Source organism: Pyxicephalus adspersus, chromosome 3 (assembly GCF_032062135.1).
Source record: "Pyxicephalus adspersus chromosome 3, UCB_Pads_2.0, whole genome shotgun sequence".
Lineage (NCBI taxonomy): Eukaryota > Metazoa > Chordata > Amphibia > Anura > Pyxicephalidae > Pyxicephalus > Pyxicephalus adspersus.
Window position 1 is genome coordinate 154,944,743 of NC_092860.1, and position 19,695 is coordinate 154,964,437.

General features: G+C 39.8%; 1 protein-coding gene across 2 annotated transcripts; it reads right to left on the bottom strand.

The window, feature by feature from the left end:
• Window positions 1-731: 731 nt before the first annotated feature.
• On the bottom strand, window positions 732-18,230 carry LOC140327338 (programmed cell death 1 ligand 1-like). 2 transcript variants are annotated; one of them, XM_072406701.1, is made up of 6 exons: window positions 18,138-18,230; window positions 13,516-13,641; window positions 9,417-9,749; window positions 6,115-6,351; window positions 4,727-4,808; window positions 732-2,891 (listed from the first exon to the last, which is right to left on the bottom strand). In XM_072406701.1, exons 2-5 carry the CDS (start codon window positions 13,604-13,606, stop codon window positions 4,729-4,731), a joined length of 741 nt encoding a protein of 246 aa, XP_072262802.1. In that variant the 5' UTR covers window positions 13,607-13,641; window positions 18,138-18,230; the 3' UTR covers window positions 732-2,891; window positions 4,727-4,728. The 2 variants fall into 2 exon arrangements, with proteins under 2 accessions (XP_072262802.1, XP_072262803.1); XM_072406702.1 differs by lacking the exon at window positions 18,138-18,230 and having other exon boundaries at window positions 13,516-13,745.
• Between the last annotated feature and the right edge of the window lie 1,465 nt (window positions 18,231-19,695).

Sequence of the window (19,695 nt, forward strand, 5' to 3'; positions counted from 1 at the left end):
TCTGCATTGGCTACTTCCAGAGAAATGTCATTTGTAGGTCAGATAGCCAAAGGGGGAGATGCATGTACTCTTCATTTTTACCAACATCTCCCAGTTCCAAGGAAATTGGTATTGCACAGCTTATGTATGGTAGGTATCATTTTTTTATCTTGTGCTGCTACAATGATGAAAAATGTACACGTATCGAGACACAAGTGTATTGATGAGATCTATTAATGGAGGAAAGCTGATATCTTGCTTGGCTAGCGGGGGAGAGCGGTCACCAGAAGCTGATGCTGTGACTTCCATTCTGGGCTGAGAATCTGGCATGCTGGGGCTGAAGTCTGCAGCACATGGGCAAATTGGAGGAGCCCTAGTACTGACCTAGCAATCCCTTTATACTACTCTAAACATGGGAACTCTATGAGGCTTGAGGGGATCCCTGGTCAATGCCATCATAGTAGAGCTGGGACCTAGTGCCATGGTACTGCTGCTTAGATCCATCATGGGGGGAAGGTGTAGTTGCTTGTCTATTCTGCCTGAGAAGTAGCTGGGTACTGCCTGGCTTAATGTGTCCACCATCAACGTCCACGCATGCACACCCAAAAGAGAGTTTTTATCTTTTTTTCACATGCTGTGCAGGCCAATACTGTACAATCAATAAACAGAGATGGCACAGAACTGTATGCACAACATCTGCTGCATGTCATAAGAACTTTAATTACAAAAATAAAACCATAATCATGCCATGGTATGGTATCCATGCCTGGCCTTCCGGCCCATTTTATTAGGGAGAATTTAATTTACAAGGCGATTATAAACAGGACATTTAAAGTAGGAAAGGTCTAAACAGAAGACCACCAAGACAAGATAAAATAGCATATGCAACATATACAGAAGTGATATTATTATGACAAAAGTGCAATAATGAAAATATGAAGTATTCATACATAAGACACAAAGAAAACTAAAACACAAGACCCAACAAGTAAAATGATCTCAACAATAAAATTCACATGATTTTTAGGAGATAGACTACATTTAAGACAGAATAAATATATTTAATTAGAATAAATAATCTTTAATAAGATTTAATAAGAAAACGTACAGTATCATGTGTAGGTATAACAATGAAAACCTTACATTTTTGAGGTATCTGTAAGGATAACATAAAGAAACAAGAGTCATATGTTTAATAAAGTGAATTAGCAAATTTGTGGTAGGAGCACGCAATGTTCATATAACTGGAGATGGTGGGAAAACAGGTAAAAGGTGGGAAAAATGGGAAAAAGAAAGGATAAAAGGGGATAAAGAAGTAGGAGAAAGAGTGAGGAAATGACGGGAAGAAAGGAGGAAAAAAAAGAGCAACATAAATTGCGAGAACACGAGATATATGATTACAGGGACAGAGAAGGTGACTGCAGGAAAGTTGTCGAAGTGTTTGTATTTATTCTAGAGGGCCAGAAATGTATCATAAGATTCCAATAAAATGCTATTCAACTTTTTTATTCAACCATGATAACCCCTAGGCGAGCAGCCCGAGCATGTAGCGGAGCATACCATAGATCAGGAGTAGTTTGTATGACTAGTTTGGAAATTTGATTATAAATAAAAGACCAGTAGAGTTTTATTTTGGGGCCAGACCACTATATGTGCAGCATATCACCTGCAGTATCCACAAAACTGCTTGAAGTGAAGGTCTGCAAAGGGGCCGAATATTGGATCATTAGATACCATGAGTATGGATATTATTGGAAGATATATTGGACCAGAATACCTTCCACCTCTCAGAGGATAATGTTCTACCTGAATCTCTTTCCCAATTGTTAATATAGGGTAGAAAGGTAGCTGTTGTATGAGAAGGGTATAGGTGGTACAAAGAGGGGTAAGAAACCAAATTACAAATTTAAAGTGCGTATGTGTATAGAGCAGAAGTAATCTGAATGCACGAAAGGGAAGAATAATGGCATCATTCTGAATCCAGAAGGTCACAAGGCAATAGCGGACCTGAGTGGAGAAATGGAAGTAGTGGACAGGTTACCTGTAAGTGAGTAAGGAGAGCTTGTCAATTTGTCATGGTGCTGAGGTCCATCAGGATCTGATAGCAGTATCCCTGAAACCGAAGGTCCCCCCAGTTATAGGCAGCTTATAGAATTAATTCTTTGGTGCCATAGAAGTTAGGTTTAGGATTACCATTGCAGGGCCTTCTGTCAGAGCCTGATGTACACAATTCCAACAATGCCGTGACAGTAGATGCTAAGTCTTCAACAGATTCATGGATGCCCCTATCTCTAATATTTCCCCCTAAGTGCTCTGTTTTTAGCATCTCCAAGGTGAAGAAGGATGGAACCCAAACAATTTCCAACAGTGGTAAATTGTTGCTCGTGTGTGTTGACTAAGGAGACATGGTAATCTGTTTTGTGGCCGAGGTTGTATGGTTGAGTACCTTGATCTCTTATATATTTGGTAAATTGTGGAGCTTACTGGGCCCCGTTTGTAACACAAGTCTATATGTGTTCAGGAGAGCCTGTAATTCATTATGTAAAGCCAAGTTCATATCCACTAAACTGTCATTAGAGTAGCAATCAAAAATGTAATGGCCTGAAAAAGATGAGCCAGAATTACCTCTGGAGAAAGCCGCAGCCATATTGGTTTCCCTTGGTGGGGGGGTTTTGAGGAGTTTAAGACTATTCTGCAATCCCGGCATTTAGCAGGCAGCAATGAGAGTCCAAGGCTGTCAGGAGAGCAATACAATTCGATAGACAAGCAGAGGTAGGTGTTCTGAATGAGATATTGTGGTGCCCGAACATTGAATCTGATCAATCTGTCCGAAGAGACAATCCTGGACTGTCCGCCATCTTGGATGTGCATGCACTTCCCACTTGCAAGTCTAAAGTGTCAAGTTGGGACATCTGTAGGAACAAAACCCATTTAGTTACCAAAGGGATCTGAGAAAGACTTTCTGGAGATGCTATTGTTGGTAAATGTTTGACAAGGGTTGACATGGGGGGTAAAATTTTATTGATATGATGATGAAAAACTTAGAGATAATAGGAAGCTTTTTAAGTGAGCATATTAAAGCATGTGGTAAGATGGAAGATCAAAATTACAACTAAGATTATCAAAGAGAAGTAAAGTACCATTGCCATCGAGCAGCTCAGTCAGTTGGCTCATTACCCGGTCCTTCAGGTGTATGCCCTAAACTTATAATAGGTGTAGTTTGGCTTGGCATACCTGGGGACAGCACCAAGTTTAACAAGATTTCCACAACTCCCACCATACTATCAGAGAGTCTCATGATACAATATTTTTCTTAAGAACCTCTGATATATATGCAAAACATTTTGAATGTAAAAAAAACCCAGTGGTGACCATAATCCTGTTACTCAGGTCAGTTCTGGAAATCTGTGTAAAGGAGGTCCCATGCAACCGGTCCCTAATGTATGTAAGTAAGCAGGCAAAATTATACCTGCAAATGTCTGGGATATTAGAACCTGATCGATGTTTGACCTGAAACCTTTGATTACACTAGGTTTTTTCCCAAAGCACTCCTAGACACAAATATTTATAACAAGGTGATATGATGAGATGCAAAACGGAATGACTAGGCACCAAAGCTGATAACATCCTGCAGCCAGAATGAACCCTGACGTGAAATCTCATTCGAGAAGTGAATAGTAGTATTGCCAGTTGACGGTTAAGCATTTCACCACCAATCTCCCTCAGGTTGCAATAAACTTTTATACAACCTCTTCCCCAGGTGTGCACAGCACAAGGTGTTGGCCTGACCGATACCTACATGGGAATTAATGTGACTTTGCTTAGCATGGAAACAGAGGTATCCACCATTATTTTAGACATTTATTTTTTAGTAAATGCCTTCTGTACGGGAGAAGGACAATGATTTGACAAGGTGAATGCCCATGTACAAAGCGTTCCCTCTTTGCAAATGAGCTTATCTAATGAATATGACATACATGGAATACTTAGGTTTGTGTGCCATAAGGCAATAGATTGGGTTAGGGAGAGAGGACGCTTTGCAGGGGAGCATGGAGTAAGTTAGAGAATGTTCAATGCAAGAAACAGAATCCAAGGATGGGATATCACCTACACACTAGGGAAAACCACACAGACATAATGGCAAGGCTGAATACAGCTACAAGTCACAAAGTTATCTGACTGCATGGAAAGAGATTTCAAGCAGGACAAGTGGTTCCAGACAAGAAAACAGGCAACTTAAAATATAGCCAGGCAAGCAAACATGAAAGGCTCATTGGGCCCAACTTAATAAAACTCTCCAAGACTGGAGAATACAGACTTAGGAGAACTGTGGGGATCCATCCAATCTGTAATGGATCTAGTCCAGGACTAAAATCATTAGCCAACTAATAGAAAATGATTTTTAATAAAGCCATTCCAATTGACATTGCCATTGATGGATCACCCAGGTTAGCCCATGACAGTATATCTTCTCCAGGCATGGAGCGTTTTTATGAATCGGGCCCATTGTGCTTTACAGTCTACTTCCCCGCATTATTTCCATTCTTCATGGAAGACTTGCAGATGCTAGTATGTGGCAGCAGTTGCTCTGGATTTGGTAATCTATATTTGTAATATTTGACAAAAGTCCGTTGGTTCAACAGAGAGCCATGTGAGGAGAGTCATAGGCTCAGGGGTGAATTTCTGTACATGCACATTCACACACACCAATTACTATACAGTATAGATAAATGTTTTCCATACTTACCTTCATATCAGAAAGACACCATTATGCAGGAAAAAGAACATTAGAATAGCAAAAATAATACAAATTTGATTTCCTCCAGACTCTGTGAAATGAATCGGAAAAGGACATTGAGGTTATACTTATCCCCTTATCATTATAATGAATAGCAGAAAAGTAAAGGAAAAAAGTAGACATCACAGATCAGTGTTTCTCAAATGTTTTAACTAGTGTTGGTGTTCCAACTCGGGTTGTCCTTATATTTGACCCGCATATGGCTGTTTGAATTCGGATAGACCCAACCCGAAAAACACGGGATTCAACTTTGCAAATTCGTGTGTAAAAAATGTGATAATAAAAGAGGCTTTAAAGTAATTTTAAGTAATATTAATTGTTATTTATTAATATAATAATATAAATAAAATATAATATAATAATATATAATAATATAAAAATAATATTAAATATTAATAATATTATTTATTGAATGTGTGTGATTTGTGTAACTAACTTTTATTTTTTTACAGGTTATCCCACAATGGCAGGATGATTACTATGAATCCTCCTGTCAGTGTGGGATCCCCGGGCACTAGAGGCTAAATGGGAACAAGTTTCCCCATTTATTCACCTCTAGTGCTCTGTGATTGGCTGAGGATAGGTAAACCCTGATGACAGCTCAAGCGTCATCAGGATTTCCCTTTCCCCAGCCAATTACAGAGCAATAGAGGTGAATAAATGGGGAAACTTGTTCCCATTTAGCCTCTAGTGCCCGGGGATCCCATGGGACTCCTGTGTTCTTGAATAGAGAATCTCTATCCAAGAACACATACTATAGTTATGCTAGGGGTGCAAGAGAAATCAGGGGAGCGGAGTAGTTAGCTCTGCTCCCGATTGCTCTTGCAGCTCTGCACAGTCCTGAAAAATAATCCGAATTTTCCCCTCATTGACTTTAATAGTGTTCGAATTAGACGTTTGATGACCCGAACAATATCTCCCCTATTCGATGGAATAGCTGTCGAATGGAATAGTGAGATATTCGACCAACACTTCAGGAGCCTCGACTTTAATTACTATATCCACAGCTCATAGTATATTAGTGTGGGTCAGTGAGAAGAATGCCTTTGCTGACCTTTGGGAAGGCTGCCACAGATGGCCAAAAATATCTTAGGGATCAGTTGAACTGACCAGAGAGAAACAAACTGCTCATTACTCAAGGAAGCCCTAGGAACCCTAGAGCCAGTATATCTTAATATAATATCATTTATCTGGTTTGTTGGATCACTAAGGTTCTCCCATGAACCCATTTACTCATCTAGCTATACTAACAAAACTTTGGTGCACTGTACTCCATATAAACAGACTGGAGGTGTCAGTGAGTATTGGCAGTGACATTGTGTGGCCATGTGTCTCACCTGGGGTATTAGAAATTGTTATAGATTTACTATCCTCAGACCACGCGTCATTTACAGTACAGATCAGAGCCACCTTCTTTTTTGGTCTGGGTGCAATGAATTTCTGTTCAGTAGACAAGATTTCGTTTCCCAACTTTTGTCGCCATTTGTAGGTCACATTAGGTGTGGAGGATGTACAATGCAAGGAAATCTCCTCCTTCGTACTCTGGTCTATGATAATGGGTTTTGAAACCCGATCTGTAAGAAAACAACATGACGTCAGATATTATTCTGAAAATCAAAGGCCCATTTTAATAAAATGAGAAAAGAATAGTTCACAATAACCAATCACAAAGCAGTTTCAGGGAAAATGCTGGGCCAGACATTGAGTGAGCAGAGAAGGACCAATGGGAAGCTTAGAGGGGCTCACAATTACTTTCTTGTTTGAAAAGTGTGTGATAGATAGGGAATTGTGATCCCAAGCCCACTACAGAATAAGCTCTCTTTGGGGAAGTAAGGAGAAATCTTTGTCTAGGAATAAACAGACAGGCAGGAGGCAAGTTATAAACACATTTATTTTTTAAGGTGAAATTGGGTATTTGCCCATTGATGTCTACCCTTGGATTGAGTTTAAAACTTCCCCAACCAAGAGAGAGACACTTCAGTAGGTTTAAGGAAGCCAAAGTATAAGTTCTTTCCCAGATAGACATCTTAGCAAACACATACCTACCCAAAGGTCTACAGGCCCAAGAAGAAAGAAGGCAAAATGTTGTTAAAATGTAACCAAAACCATGTCAAAACACAAGAAGGGACTTTTAAGGCCCTTAAAGAAAAAAACATAACTTTTAATTCTAAATTTAAAATTGATACAATTTACAATTACATATAAAAGACATTTTGACACAATAGCAGTCTGATTAAATTTTGACGCATTTCGCGGAAGTATCCACTTCCTCAGGAAACAATTGCCGAGACCTAATAAATACAATTAATATATATTTCAAAAAGCAATACTATCATCTTCAAATTTGTACAATTATCTCAAAATAGATACATTTTTTTGAAATTTCTCAATTTCCACTTAATGTGGACATTTCCTCCTACCAAATATTGCGCAGACTCATCAAGCGGGGGGTGGGGGGGGGGGGGGATAGAGGGAGCAGCCCTCAATGTAACAACTCCAGACCTGTGGGGGGCACATCGAAAATTAATAAGACTGCTATTGTGTCAAAATATGTTTCTTATATGTCATTTTAAACTGTATGAATTTTAAATTTGGAATAAAAAATTATGTTTTGCTGCTTAAATATGTTTAAGTGCCTTAAAAATCCCTTCTTGTGTTTTTAAGATGGTTTTAGGTATAATAAATTGGGATGTATAATAAATAATAAATTATTATTATTTATTATTAATAATAATAATAATAATAATAATAATGTGGCACATGATATATAAGTGAATACGTTTGTTTACCATTTGCCTGACCAATAGATGATACTTTGTGGTTGTTAACATGTAGTGGATAACCTCTTGATCTACGCTTCGGGGTTGGGACTATGCAGTCATGGAATACCAGTAGTTGAAGTACACAAGAAGCTGACCAGATTTAAAGTGCGTTTCTTGGAGGAATATAATGATTGTCCTGCTTTGTTCCTACCATATTGTACCTGTGGCCACTTGGAGGGGCATATAAAATCCTTGGCATTCAGTGCGCACACCTTCAATTGAAGCCCACCCACAGGGGAACCAATCATGACCGATGGGAGAGTTCTTAGAGAGAAGAAAAGGAAAAGAACCCCTAGCAATATCTGGAGGAACCCTAGGGTTCCATTAAAATCTGCTCAAGAAACACTGGAGAAGAAAACCTGCAATATAAACACATCATAGCAGACCTGGAACAGGTTTCCTAAAATCATTTGCTAATACTTGGCAGATATATTCAATCCTTGACCAGATCAATTCCAGGTTTACTGGATCAATCAGGTTCTCCCATGATAGTCCATTTTCTCTAGTCTTAGACAGCTTTAATAAATCAGGCCCATAAAGTGCACAACAATGATGACACTGTACTAATCCAAATACCAGAGATATCAGATGTCAGTTGTTTGAAAATCCCTTTCCATACTGCCAACGTTTCAGGACGCAGTGGTCGTCTTTATCAAGGCTACAAACTGAACACTCCGCAAACAAAAACGTGTTAACAATTAGAAACATCTTAATTTGAAATGGTAATGGAATTCCCCAACTAAGGGAACTCCCAAAATCACCATCTCTATACCACAAACTTCAGGGTTTTCTGATGCTGAATACATCAACGTTGGATTTTCAATATTTCCAGTTATTTCAGGTCTTTGGAAGATTCACAAAGTGTTTAATCCTGTGTTTTTCAATCTCATTGTATCTAGGGGTGCTAATAACATTTCTGTAGATTCCTCACTCATTTCCTTTATTGAGGATACAAGGCATTCTTTATGCAGGCTTAATTCAATTGAAAGACATCCGTTCCTTGTGCACCAACATTCCTAATGCAGAAAGTCTGACAGCAGTGAGATGATTCCTCTGAAATCACAATTTAATCATTCTTGAATGTGGGTGTGATGACATAATACAACAGTCGTCAAAGTAAAATTCTACTTTTTTAACATCGGGGAACCTTTTAAATAACTTTCAATTCTTTGGAGATCCCCTTCTTTAATTCCTATATCCACAGCTCACAGTATATTAGTGTGGTGGTCAGTGGGAAGAATTCCTCTTACATTGCTGGCCATTGGGAAGAATGTCACCCTTACAGACCCTTGCAAGAAGATCATTGGTGTCATATACACTGACCTGAGAGATTCAAACAGCTCAACGCTCAAGGAACCCCTAGCGCCCTCTGGAGGAACCCCATGGTTCCATGAAACTTTGGTTGAGAAACATTGGTATGTATTCATAGGACCTTTTTCACAGCCTGTTATGTTCTTGTTGCTCTATGTTTGGCTTGAGTAGAAAATACATTCCCTGATCATTTTCAGTTTTTGGGGTCCCTTCTGGATCCCGGGAGTGCACACCTTTCCCGTTTTAAAATAGCAGCAGGGATAGACATGTACTACTCACCGTTCACAGGGGGGAACAGAAATATAATTTTGTATCATTAGGGACCCTTGAGGCTCTGTAGAGGGATGGTAATTTAGGAAGTGACCTTAAGTCTATTATTGTATTGGGAAGTATATATTTAGGTAGAAGTTTTCGTTGGATGTTCATTGTTCTGTTGATCAGCCTTGGAAGATCTCAGTATTATTGTGCAAGTCTGATGTCACAAACCAGAGAGAAGCAGAACTTACCGCTCACAGATAATTCCACTCTTTTATCTCCATGATTTTTTTTATTGGCAGCTCGGCAGTAATAAACCCCCTGATCCTCCACGGTGACTCCCGTCAGGGTCAGTTCCAGGTTCCCCTGTGAGATGTTTCCTGACAGATCTGCCCGTCCTCTAAATTGGGAAGCTTGTATGGAGAAATCATTCTGACTATTCCAGAACTTGAAAACCTGCAAAAACTTTCCAATTTTTTCTTCTTTCGCCCAGACTACTGCCAGGCTTTCTAATCCTTGTATAAAAGGGAACTGACATGGAAGATGAGCATCTTCATTGATAAAAGAGTTTATTCTGACCTCACCTGAAGGAGAAAAAAAAATTCCAATAAAGTTTTTGGGAAAGGTAATTTGGTATTTAGACAAGCAACACCTAGTAGTCACATTTCAGCCACCCTTTGCTATCTCCAAATTAAATGGTGGTGGTATATCACAGTGATGCTACTAAGATAATTTCAGTGCTAACCCTCAAATATATAGAAAAGTCATAAAACAAAAGAGAGAAATTGAGCAGGGTTTTAGGCACAAACAGTGTATTTACATCACAAAAATGGTGAAACATAACATACAAAAAAGGCCACTATACAATCTAGTGGTCTATAGGAAAATAATTAGAGCCCTAGAGGGCAATGGATACAGAGAATTTTAAAATTTAGTTTGGACCACAATAATTTCTTGTGGTCTCACTTAGGCCCCAGAGGGCACTAGACATGCAGCAACTCATCAGGCATCTAAATTTACTTGCCATGTACAATTTTTGACCATAGAGTCATGTTGCTAGTAGTACCCGACGCGTTTTGCCAAATAGCTATCACCCAACCAATCACCTCTTGGCCACTCTATCCAGATACCATCTGACCACCTTATCCTCCCGCTTCCACCGCGTATAGAACTTACTGACTCCCCTCACCTCTTGTTTATCCCCTTACATTGTAAGCATGGAAGGGCAAGGCTTTCTCGTAGTGTTTCCAGTACTGTTGTATATATATCTATCTACCATTTCTATGTATTAAATACTAGGTGAGATGTTTGCTGCTTTCCGCCTGTAACCCCCTCACATACAACTTTCCAAAATCTTAGAAAATCTTGCATATATAAAATAAGGAACATCTAAATACACTTTGCAGGGTGTTTACCCAACTGGGTATTGCCTGTCTGTGTTTTGAAACCCCGGAGAAGAGAAATATCATCATCCTTTATGTAGCTAAGTGCCAGAAGAAGTCTGAAGGATCTTTAATACCCAACACCCCAACATGGGTTCCTTGGTATATGCAGTGCAGTTCAGTAAGGAATGCAAACACTGGAAAGACCAAACAATCTCACATTAAATAGCTGGCCAACACAGGAAGGAGAAATGCAGGTCAGGATTCCGCAGTCTTCCTACATCTTAAGTTGTGGCTTAACTTTGCATTCTTGCTGAGGATCATTCAGTCCTGCCATTCCCGGGATACTACACTGAGCTTTGCATGCACAAAACGTATCAGTTATAATGTAAGGAGGGTCCTAGCTAAAAAAAGACATTTGGGACCCATTGCATTTGATGTACCTTCTCCACCCGCACCCTAATCACAATATCAAAAGATGCTTCCATTGCCTATATGTCAAAAAGTCAAACAATATGGGTTGAAAACCTAAAGTCATGAGTTATACAAAGAATGTATACATAAAGCAAAACAATTACCCATCATAAAGAATCAATAACTATTGAATAGTTGAAACTATGTATTAAAATATTGTATTGGTAGAAAAGGGGTTTGGAAATGATTACGTGAACAGCTGAGTGGCACAACTGAGCTGAATGATAGAAAAATCTGAAAGCAGTCACACATCACTGCAGCTTTCTGCCTGTGTCAGAACAAGAAATAAGAATGAGAAGCTGAGAAACTGAATACCAGCACTGTAACGTTTCCTATAATGGAAATAGGAGATATCTGACAAAATACAGCATACCTATAAAACTAGGTGGAGTTAACAAAGTCTGGTGCTAAAACGCTGTACACACAGTCATAGAAAAAAAACATATAACATCATCCCATAATGAGCCAATTAAATCTTCTGATGAACACCAAGACATGCTATATTCACTGTGTTGTTATTTATTTAGCAAGGATTAATGGCTTGTTCAGGTTTTTGCAAGTGTTATTGAGCAGTTTTACCCACAACATCGGCCATGTGGTGGGGTAGAGGCCCTCTTTCCTAAAGACGACCCTTGGTAAGGGGGAATGGTTTTTCCAAAAGGGATAGTGCCACACGCTATTTTTCCCCTTTCGTTTTGGGACAACCATATAACTGAGGGCCTTTTTTTAGATAGGAGAAAGGGCACACTTGCTCTTTGCTCCATTTCCTATCCAGGAAGGTCCCAGACCTTTTAAATGCGTCTAGTTTCAGTATTAGAAGGCCACATTTGCAAGTGCCTGCAAAAAAACAGGTACAGATGTTCCTCGCTTAATGATCACGTTCCTTTCATGCTAGTTAAATAAGTTGTTTGTTAAGCGAGGAGCATAGGAAAGACAGGCGTGCAGGGGATCATGCAGGAATCAGGAGAAAGAAGACAGCTAGGGCCTGGAAGAGGAGATGATTATTATTATTGGACTTCTTGCATCCACATGTTGTGAGCCCCTTGCAGTCATTGGGTCGACCATGAACTTTTCAGCACACCAAAGTATTCTAGAATCAAGTTTGAGACCATCTGTGTGACAGCTAAAGCTTGGTCGAAGCAGCAGAACAATGATCCCAAGCACACCAACAAATCAAAATGGCTCAAAAAGAATCAAGATGCTGCAATGGCCCAATCAAAGCCCAGACTTTAACCCGATCTAAATGCTCTTGTAGGACCTCACGAGAGCTGTGCATAAGCAAACGCCTGCAGACCTCAAAGACCTGAAGCAATGTTGTTAAACAAAAGTGGGCCACAATATCTCCACAATAATGTGGGAGACTGATAAAGTCATTAGGAAAAATATGAAGCAACACAGCACATTACAGCAACTACTTAAAAATTCCATGAAAAAAGTAAGACCGTTTTAATGCATTAAAGGCCTTGTCTTTCCCCTATAAATTAATGGACCTATTTGCTCAATGCTTATCCCACTTAACTTTCCTTAAGTTGTCCCTTGGAGAGAAGATTGATTTCTTCTCTCCAAGATCAATGAGTATTGACCCTTTTGTATCATATCCACTAGTATAGAAACAGTGAAATGCACATTCACTATTAAACATTGGCATATAATGCCAGCTGATATGTATAAATATGCCATAGACCAGTGGTCACCAACTTTTTCGGGCCCACAGACCACTAAATTTACCGGGTCCAGAACGCACATGTGCGGGGAGCTGTGTGTCACTCAAAGGGGAAGAAACTTCCCCCATACTGACGTCATGATGCCAGAAGCTGCCCACTCAGACTCAGACCTGCAATGGGAGAATGGGTGAGTTATGTCGAGAGACACACCCCGGCCCACTTCCCTAAGCCTGCAATCCGTACGGGGGACATGGTCCCTAGCTGGTGCACCCTCCCAGCGGGGTCCTTCTCCTGACCCAGCTTGGGGTGCACCGGCCAGGGCAGCACACCACTGGTTGGGGACCTCTGCCACGGACCATAGAACATCAGTTAAGTGCTCAGCTTCAAGCTCTTTCTGGTTCCGAGACATCAAACTGCGGGCATAGCAGTCAATCAATAACAAGGGGTAGCTTAAAAGGAAAAGGGAGCTTGCAAGATGGAGGGAGAGGGTAGGTATCTCTCTGTTGGATGCCCTGTTATTGTAGAGGGGGAAGCTACTAGAGACCTCCATTTTTAGCTAACTATAGGCAAAGCTGTATACAATTTGCTTACCTAGCATTGAACAAAAATGGCAGAAAATACCAATGTTTACTTACCTTTAGAAAATTGTTCTGTCTCTTCCCCTCCCTCTGACATAACCAGAGCCCAGTGCCTGCTTTTATTCTTTCTTCTCAGTAGGTAACCTTAACCCACCCCCACTGTACATATGGAAAATATCATAGTAGAGGTATACTATGGGTATATACATATACTCTATGGCACACAGGGGGCGCTCAGCTTTCCATACTCACCCATACATCTGTAGCCCAACAGTAGGAGGAGCAGAGAGTTGCAGGGGAAAGTTCTGTTGGGGTCCGGTGTGCTGATCTTCAGCCACAACATCTCCACAGAATGTACAGGTCACGTCACCGGAGAATCTGTCAACAGATGATACAAAGCATTGGTTTTATATACAGTCAATAAGTATTGAACACGTCAATGTTTTCTCAGTGAATATATTTTTAATTGACATGAAGTTTACACTAGATGTCAGTTACAGCACAATGCTAAAAATAAAATGATGGTGGACATTTCAGCAAGACAATGATCACACGCAGCCAAAGAAACTCCCAACAAAAACGCTGGTAGAATAGCTCAGTCACCAGACTTGAATCTAATGAAAAAATATAGAACTGAAGATCAGAGTTCATGTAAGAGGCCCTGGAACCTCAAAGATTTGAAGACAGTTTATATTTTCTACTTACTCCCTAGCGGTAACCCCCAGTGTGACTTGGGGTAGAAAAAACTTGCTGAAAGCGGTAACCCCGAGTCACACTCGGGGTAAGTAAACCTATGGGAGGTAATAGTAAATACAGCACTTACCTGATCCGCCAGCGTCCCACGCCGCCCATCGCCACGATCTCCTTCTTTTTCCTTCTTCCTCCAGCCGGCTTCTGCACCCCGTGAGTCACCAGGGAGTTCCCGGTGACGTCCGTGCGTGTGTACATTGGCGGCGGGGTGGGGCAGGAAATTCAAAATCCATTTGTATTGTATTCAATACAAAATAACTATTGAATTCAATACGTTGGATTTATATGTGTAAAAGCAGTACATTGTTTTCAAGAACATTTATTTTACAGTATATATATTAGTATGAGTATATTTTGTATAGATTATATAGATAGAGATTTTTTAATGTATTCAATTTATTATTTTTACATGATTTTATGTTTCAAACTTTATTATACTCATATTATTATATTATACTGTAAAATAAATTTTCATGAAAAACAACGTACCGCTTTTAGACATAAAAAAACGAAAAGAAATAAACCTCTAGGGAAGTTAAATACATTTCAGTAAGCGTTTTAAATACTTAATCCCTGTACATGACTGTGATAGGGCAGGCCCGCAGGCCGTGCCCCACTCACACCTCCCCCCACCCCACCTCTTTACCCCAAACACACACTGAGACAACAACTTGGTTAAATGGCCCCTTTGGGCCGTTTATTAACAAATAACTTAAAATTTAACTCTTTTAATAAATAACCATAAATAACAATATATAAACACATAATCAACAAATAATAACAAATAACTGTAACCAATACATTCATAAAACATCCTTTCCTAAACACACCCCCTGGTTACTGGTCCTCGAAGGCCCCACTATTGTAACCCCTTGCACCTAATGGGTCTGCACCGCCCTGATATGTAATGCTCCCAGCCGCACCTCAAGCTCGGGAACGATACCAGCAGCACTCGCAGCCCTACCACAAAACAATTTAACACTCCCAACAACAACCTTACCGAGGGTCCCATACCATAGATGAGACCCTCACCCCCACTGAAACCGTCCAATACATCACCTTCCCTCAAGGACCTCACCGAAACACCTAAAAAAAGGGCGGGTGGGTGGGAAAAACTTCTTTCCTTCTTTCTGTCAAGCTGAAAAAGAGCCTCCCTTTCCGGCTCACCCCCCTTTTCACTTCTCTTCTCCTTCCCCCCTGCATGTTGTCACTTTGCATACAAATGGAGCAACTCCCCTCCTCTTCTCTGTGCTAACTCCTAACCCTTCCCCTACCCGCTCCCATCCCTTCCTAGTCATGCAGGCCCTTCACTGATTTTCACTTTTTTCACTTTGTTTCCTGCTCCAGGCCTCACTTTCCACTTTATAACACGTAACTTTATTTAGGCTTAGTCTACACGGACTGTTTCCCCAGCGTTTAACCTGAGGCTTTTAAAGCCCTTGTTTAAAGTCCCCATGCATTCCAATGCATTCCAATTGCTTGCAACGTTTAAAAATTTAAAACGCTGGTAAATCGCGGGAAAACGCGGGAAATCGCGGGAAAACGCGTCCATTGATTTTAATGGGAACGTTTTCCTGCGTTTATGCATGCTAGAAATAGTCAATAAAAAAGCTTCCATAGATTTCAATGGAGGCTTTTACAAACGTTTTAACAATGGTCTGTGTCCTGTGTCACTATTCTATGTGTCATGCATGATTAATTACATGTACTATGCTGTTAGGAATTACCACCTATGCCTGGCACGTGTGAAGATTGTCTGCCATTGTGTTTGCTTTTGGTGCTTTTCACACCTGCAAATGATGTCATTCATTATCACTTGTGTGTAGTCATTGTCTTTAATTGTGCTTCACTTTGCACTCTTTTCACTCTATTCAGCGTATACTGTTACATTAGTCACTGTACTCTTGCATGATCACATTATCACATGTATGCAGAGATGTATGTACTTCCTGTACTTGCAGAAATCACTGCCCAGGGTTACAATTTGCATTTCTACCAAGTGCTAAAACGCTTGTAAAATCGCGGTAAAACGCGGTAAAACGCGGATAAACGCGGCATAGACGTTTTTCAGCTTTTCCCAGCATTTAAAAAAAAGTTTTAAAACGTTAAAATAAATGCATAAAAACGCTTATAAACGCAGTAGGAACGTTTACATGCCTTTTTACAAAACGTCCATGTAGACCCAGCCTAAGTGCATAAAAACGCTTATAAACGCAGTAGGAACGTTTACATGCCTTTTTACAAAACGTCCATGTAGACCCAGCCTTATGGACATATTTGTTTGATTCCTTTGTATGTGAGGAGGACTTGGGTTGTAATCAACATCTAATGTAAATTTCATGTCAATAGCCCTATTAGGAATATATTTACTACATAAAAACATTGACGTGCTCAATACTTTATTTCCCCTGCTGTAGACAGTTTAATTCATGTATGACACGTGTGGTGGGATTCTGGAGGTACAGAAAAGAATTTCTGGGAAATGTTCCGGGGCTTTAGGAGAGCATCTATTTGGTGATGTGAAGTGTTGTATTTGTGCCAAATGCATTTTTTTTCGAAATGTGGCCAAAGAGTTCAACATTGGCCTTCCAACACATATTTAGGAGAATTGATGTATTCTTTGCCAATTTTAGCCAGGATTGTTTCTTTTTGTAGGAAAAGTCTTCCATCTTACATATTTCCCCATGGTGAGGCATGGTGGTGGCAATATTATTCTTTGGGGTTACTTTTCTTCAGCTGGAACTAGAACTTTATTTAGGATGCAGGGAATTATGAACAGTTCCAAGTACCAGTTACTATTGGCCCCAAATCTTCAGACCTGTGCAGGAAAGCTGAAGATGAAGAGGAATTTCAACACGACATTGACCCCAAGCATTATTATTATTATTATTATTTAACAGGATTTATATAGCGCCAACATATTACGCAGCGCTGTACATTAAATAAGCATACATCCAAATCAACAAATAAATGGATTCATCAGAAGAAATTAAAGTTTTGGAATGGCCCAGGCAGAGTTCAGACCTAAATCCAATAGAAAATCTGTGGGATGACCAGAAGAGGGCTGTGGACAAGAGATGTCCTCACAATCGGACAGATTTGGGAAACTTTTGCTAGGAAGAGGGTGCAAATATTACCAAGATGTGCCATGCTGATAGACTCCAACCCATGTTGTAATTAAATCAAAAGGTGCTTCAACAAAGAATAAGTTTAAGGGTGTATAAACGTATGCAACCAGCTTATCATACATTATTGTTTATCTTACAGCTTATCATACATTATTTGTTTGTTTTTCTATTTTTCCCTCTAACAGATTTGTTTTTTTTTCAATAGCATTGATTATAGGTCACAATAAATGTGGGGAAATTATTAAAATGATTTATTGTGATCTCATCACAAAAACAGGGGTGTGTACTCTTTCTATATCGGCTTTCTTTCTAAATTGCCCTGTGTCGTTTTATCACTATGGTAGATTGTGGGACCGTCAGTGACATGACTATGACATTTTTGCTGAATAATATGTAGATGCTATATAAATGCAATAAAATAATAAAGATGATAAATAGTAAATACTAGAACACAGACAGTCCATCTTCCATAACCTGGCTGAGTTGCAAAGTAACAGAAAGCTGCAGTTTTTCAGTTCATGAATCGGCTTAGGAAATTGTGCTGAGTAAGCGGGCGTATTCAAAGATGTCTTATGCAGCACAGCATGATAGCTGCGTAGTGTAGAATAGAATGGGAAGGAAGGCTTTCCCTGCAGATCATCCTTTTCTTCTTTACCTAACCACATTTTATATAGCCCCCTCCATGCACGTTATTATCCCTCATTCTGTGCTCCATTCTAGGCTCTGCACAGTATGAGATAGAAGGGAGTGGCTGGAGGAAAGTAAAATGAAATAGAATGAGATAGATCAGGTTAAAATACAGAATACAACAGACAACACTTTTGTTTTCTCTAATTGCATACAAGAGTGTATTGCATCCACTGCAAGCTGGGGAATTCTGTACAGAATGGAAATTTGCAGGGCTTTTGCATGGGATTATGTCAGCAGAATAATAGATAAAATTGTCATGCCCTCTTGTCATCCTTTTTAGTAAATGCTTAGGGAAATATTGCTTACCTGGGATCTGTTCATAGCCCAGATGTGTGTAGTAGCAGAATGTATAACAGAAAGAGAAAGGAGATCAGTGCTGACGATTATCCATTCTCTTCCCCTCCCAACTCTACGACACACCAGGACTGGAATTATTAAATTGTCCGTGCACTGCGTCACAGAAAGATAAATATTGTCTGCTACTTGTCCTAATCCATGTGTCCTATACTAAATCAAGTGCGCTGAACCCAAATCTCAAGTCCGATTTTGCCCAGGATTTCAGGATCCTAAGTTAATAAAGATGCGATTAGCTACATTCTTTTGTTCTGCAGTTACTTTGTAATCTCTGTACATAACTAACTTTTGCCTTATAGTTCCATGACATTACAAAAATGTAGTTTTATGCTGCAACAACATATACAATGACACATAATTCACCTTCTACACCACACATGTATACTTCAGAAGTTTTTCAGACACTTACTTTTGTGTTTGTGGCTCTCCGCTGTCTCCCAAAACCCAGCAGTAGTCACCCATCGTGTTGGGGTTGCACCGGCCTTGATATCTTGTTTCCATAACAGAAATGTCCTGGTGGAACCTCTCCTCTTGTTCATCACTCACATCACCCAAATTTTGTGGAAAGATCTCCAGATGGGAATGTAAGAAATTAATTTTAGGTGACATTCGGCAGCCAAGTTGATGGTATGCTGTTTGATGAGCATGTTGTTGTTCTCGTGTTCAGCATGGTTTTCAGCTCGCTGGTTGCCCAGAAAGTTTTGTTTAACTAGCCCAAATGAATCCCAAGCAGCAAGTTCAGTGGGTTGAGTTTGTCTCTGAATGTGGCATCACACATAAAATTGCGGATTTGAGGACCAACAAAATAACTGATTTCAGTTTACCATCTAATATAACTTTTCCAAACTTGTCCTTCAGACACTGAAAACCAATATCATCACGATCCATTGCAAAGACAAAGTTTTTCATTAATCCAAGTTTAATATGAAGTTTCGGAAGGTAAACTTTCTGTGGATCAATGAGTGATTTATGCTTCACGTTGTACTGGCCACCTGTGTGTTCAGGTCTGGGTGGCCATTCTTTCACCTTGTAATGGTTGCTGTCATCACGACTGTTCTACAGGCACAGAAAGCACTTATATTTTGTATATCCCAATTGTAGGCCAAGAAGGAGTGCCACCACCTTCAGGTCACCACAAACGTTTCAATTTCAAAATGACCTCCATGGATTCGTATGTCTCTTTCATTCCCTTGGCAAAAGCAAGAGGAACAGAAGGAATTTCCATGCATTTTTTTTTTCCTTTTTGCATGGAAGTTTGGAAAGAATTAGAGCACCCGGTGTTTGTGTAAATATCCCCCCAAAACAAGGGACAACTGAGGAGGGGGATAGGGAGACAAAGGGGCTTAAAAAGAGGGACAGTCCCTTTAAATCACATTTGGCAGGTATCTGTAAATTTATTTATACTTATAAATACACATATCAATAATGGTCTCAGGAGGAAATATAAATTCAGTAATAATAATTCTTTAAAAATTGTCTGTAATCGCTAGTGTTGATGTTCGAATTCGGG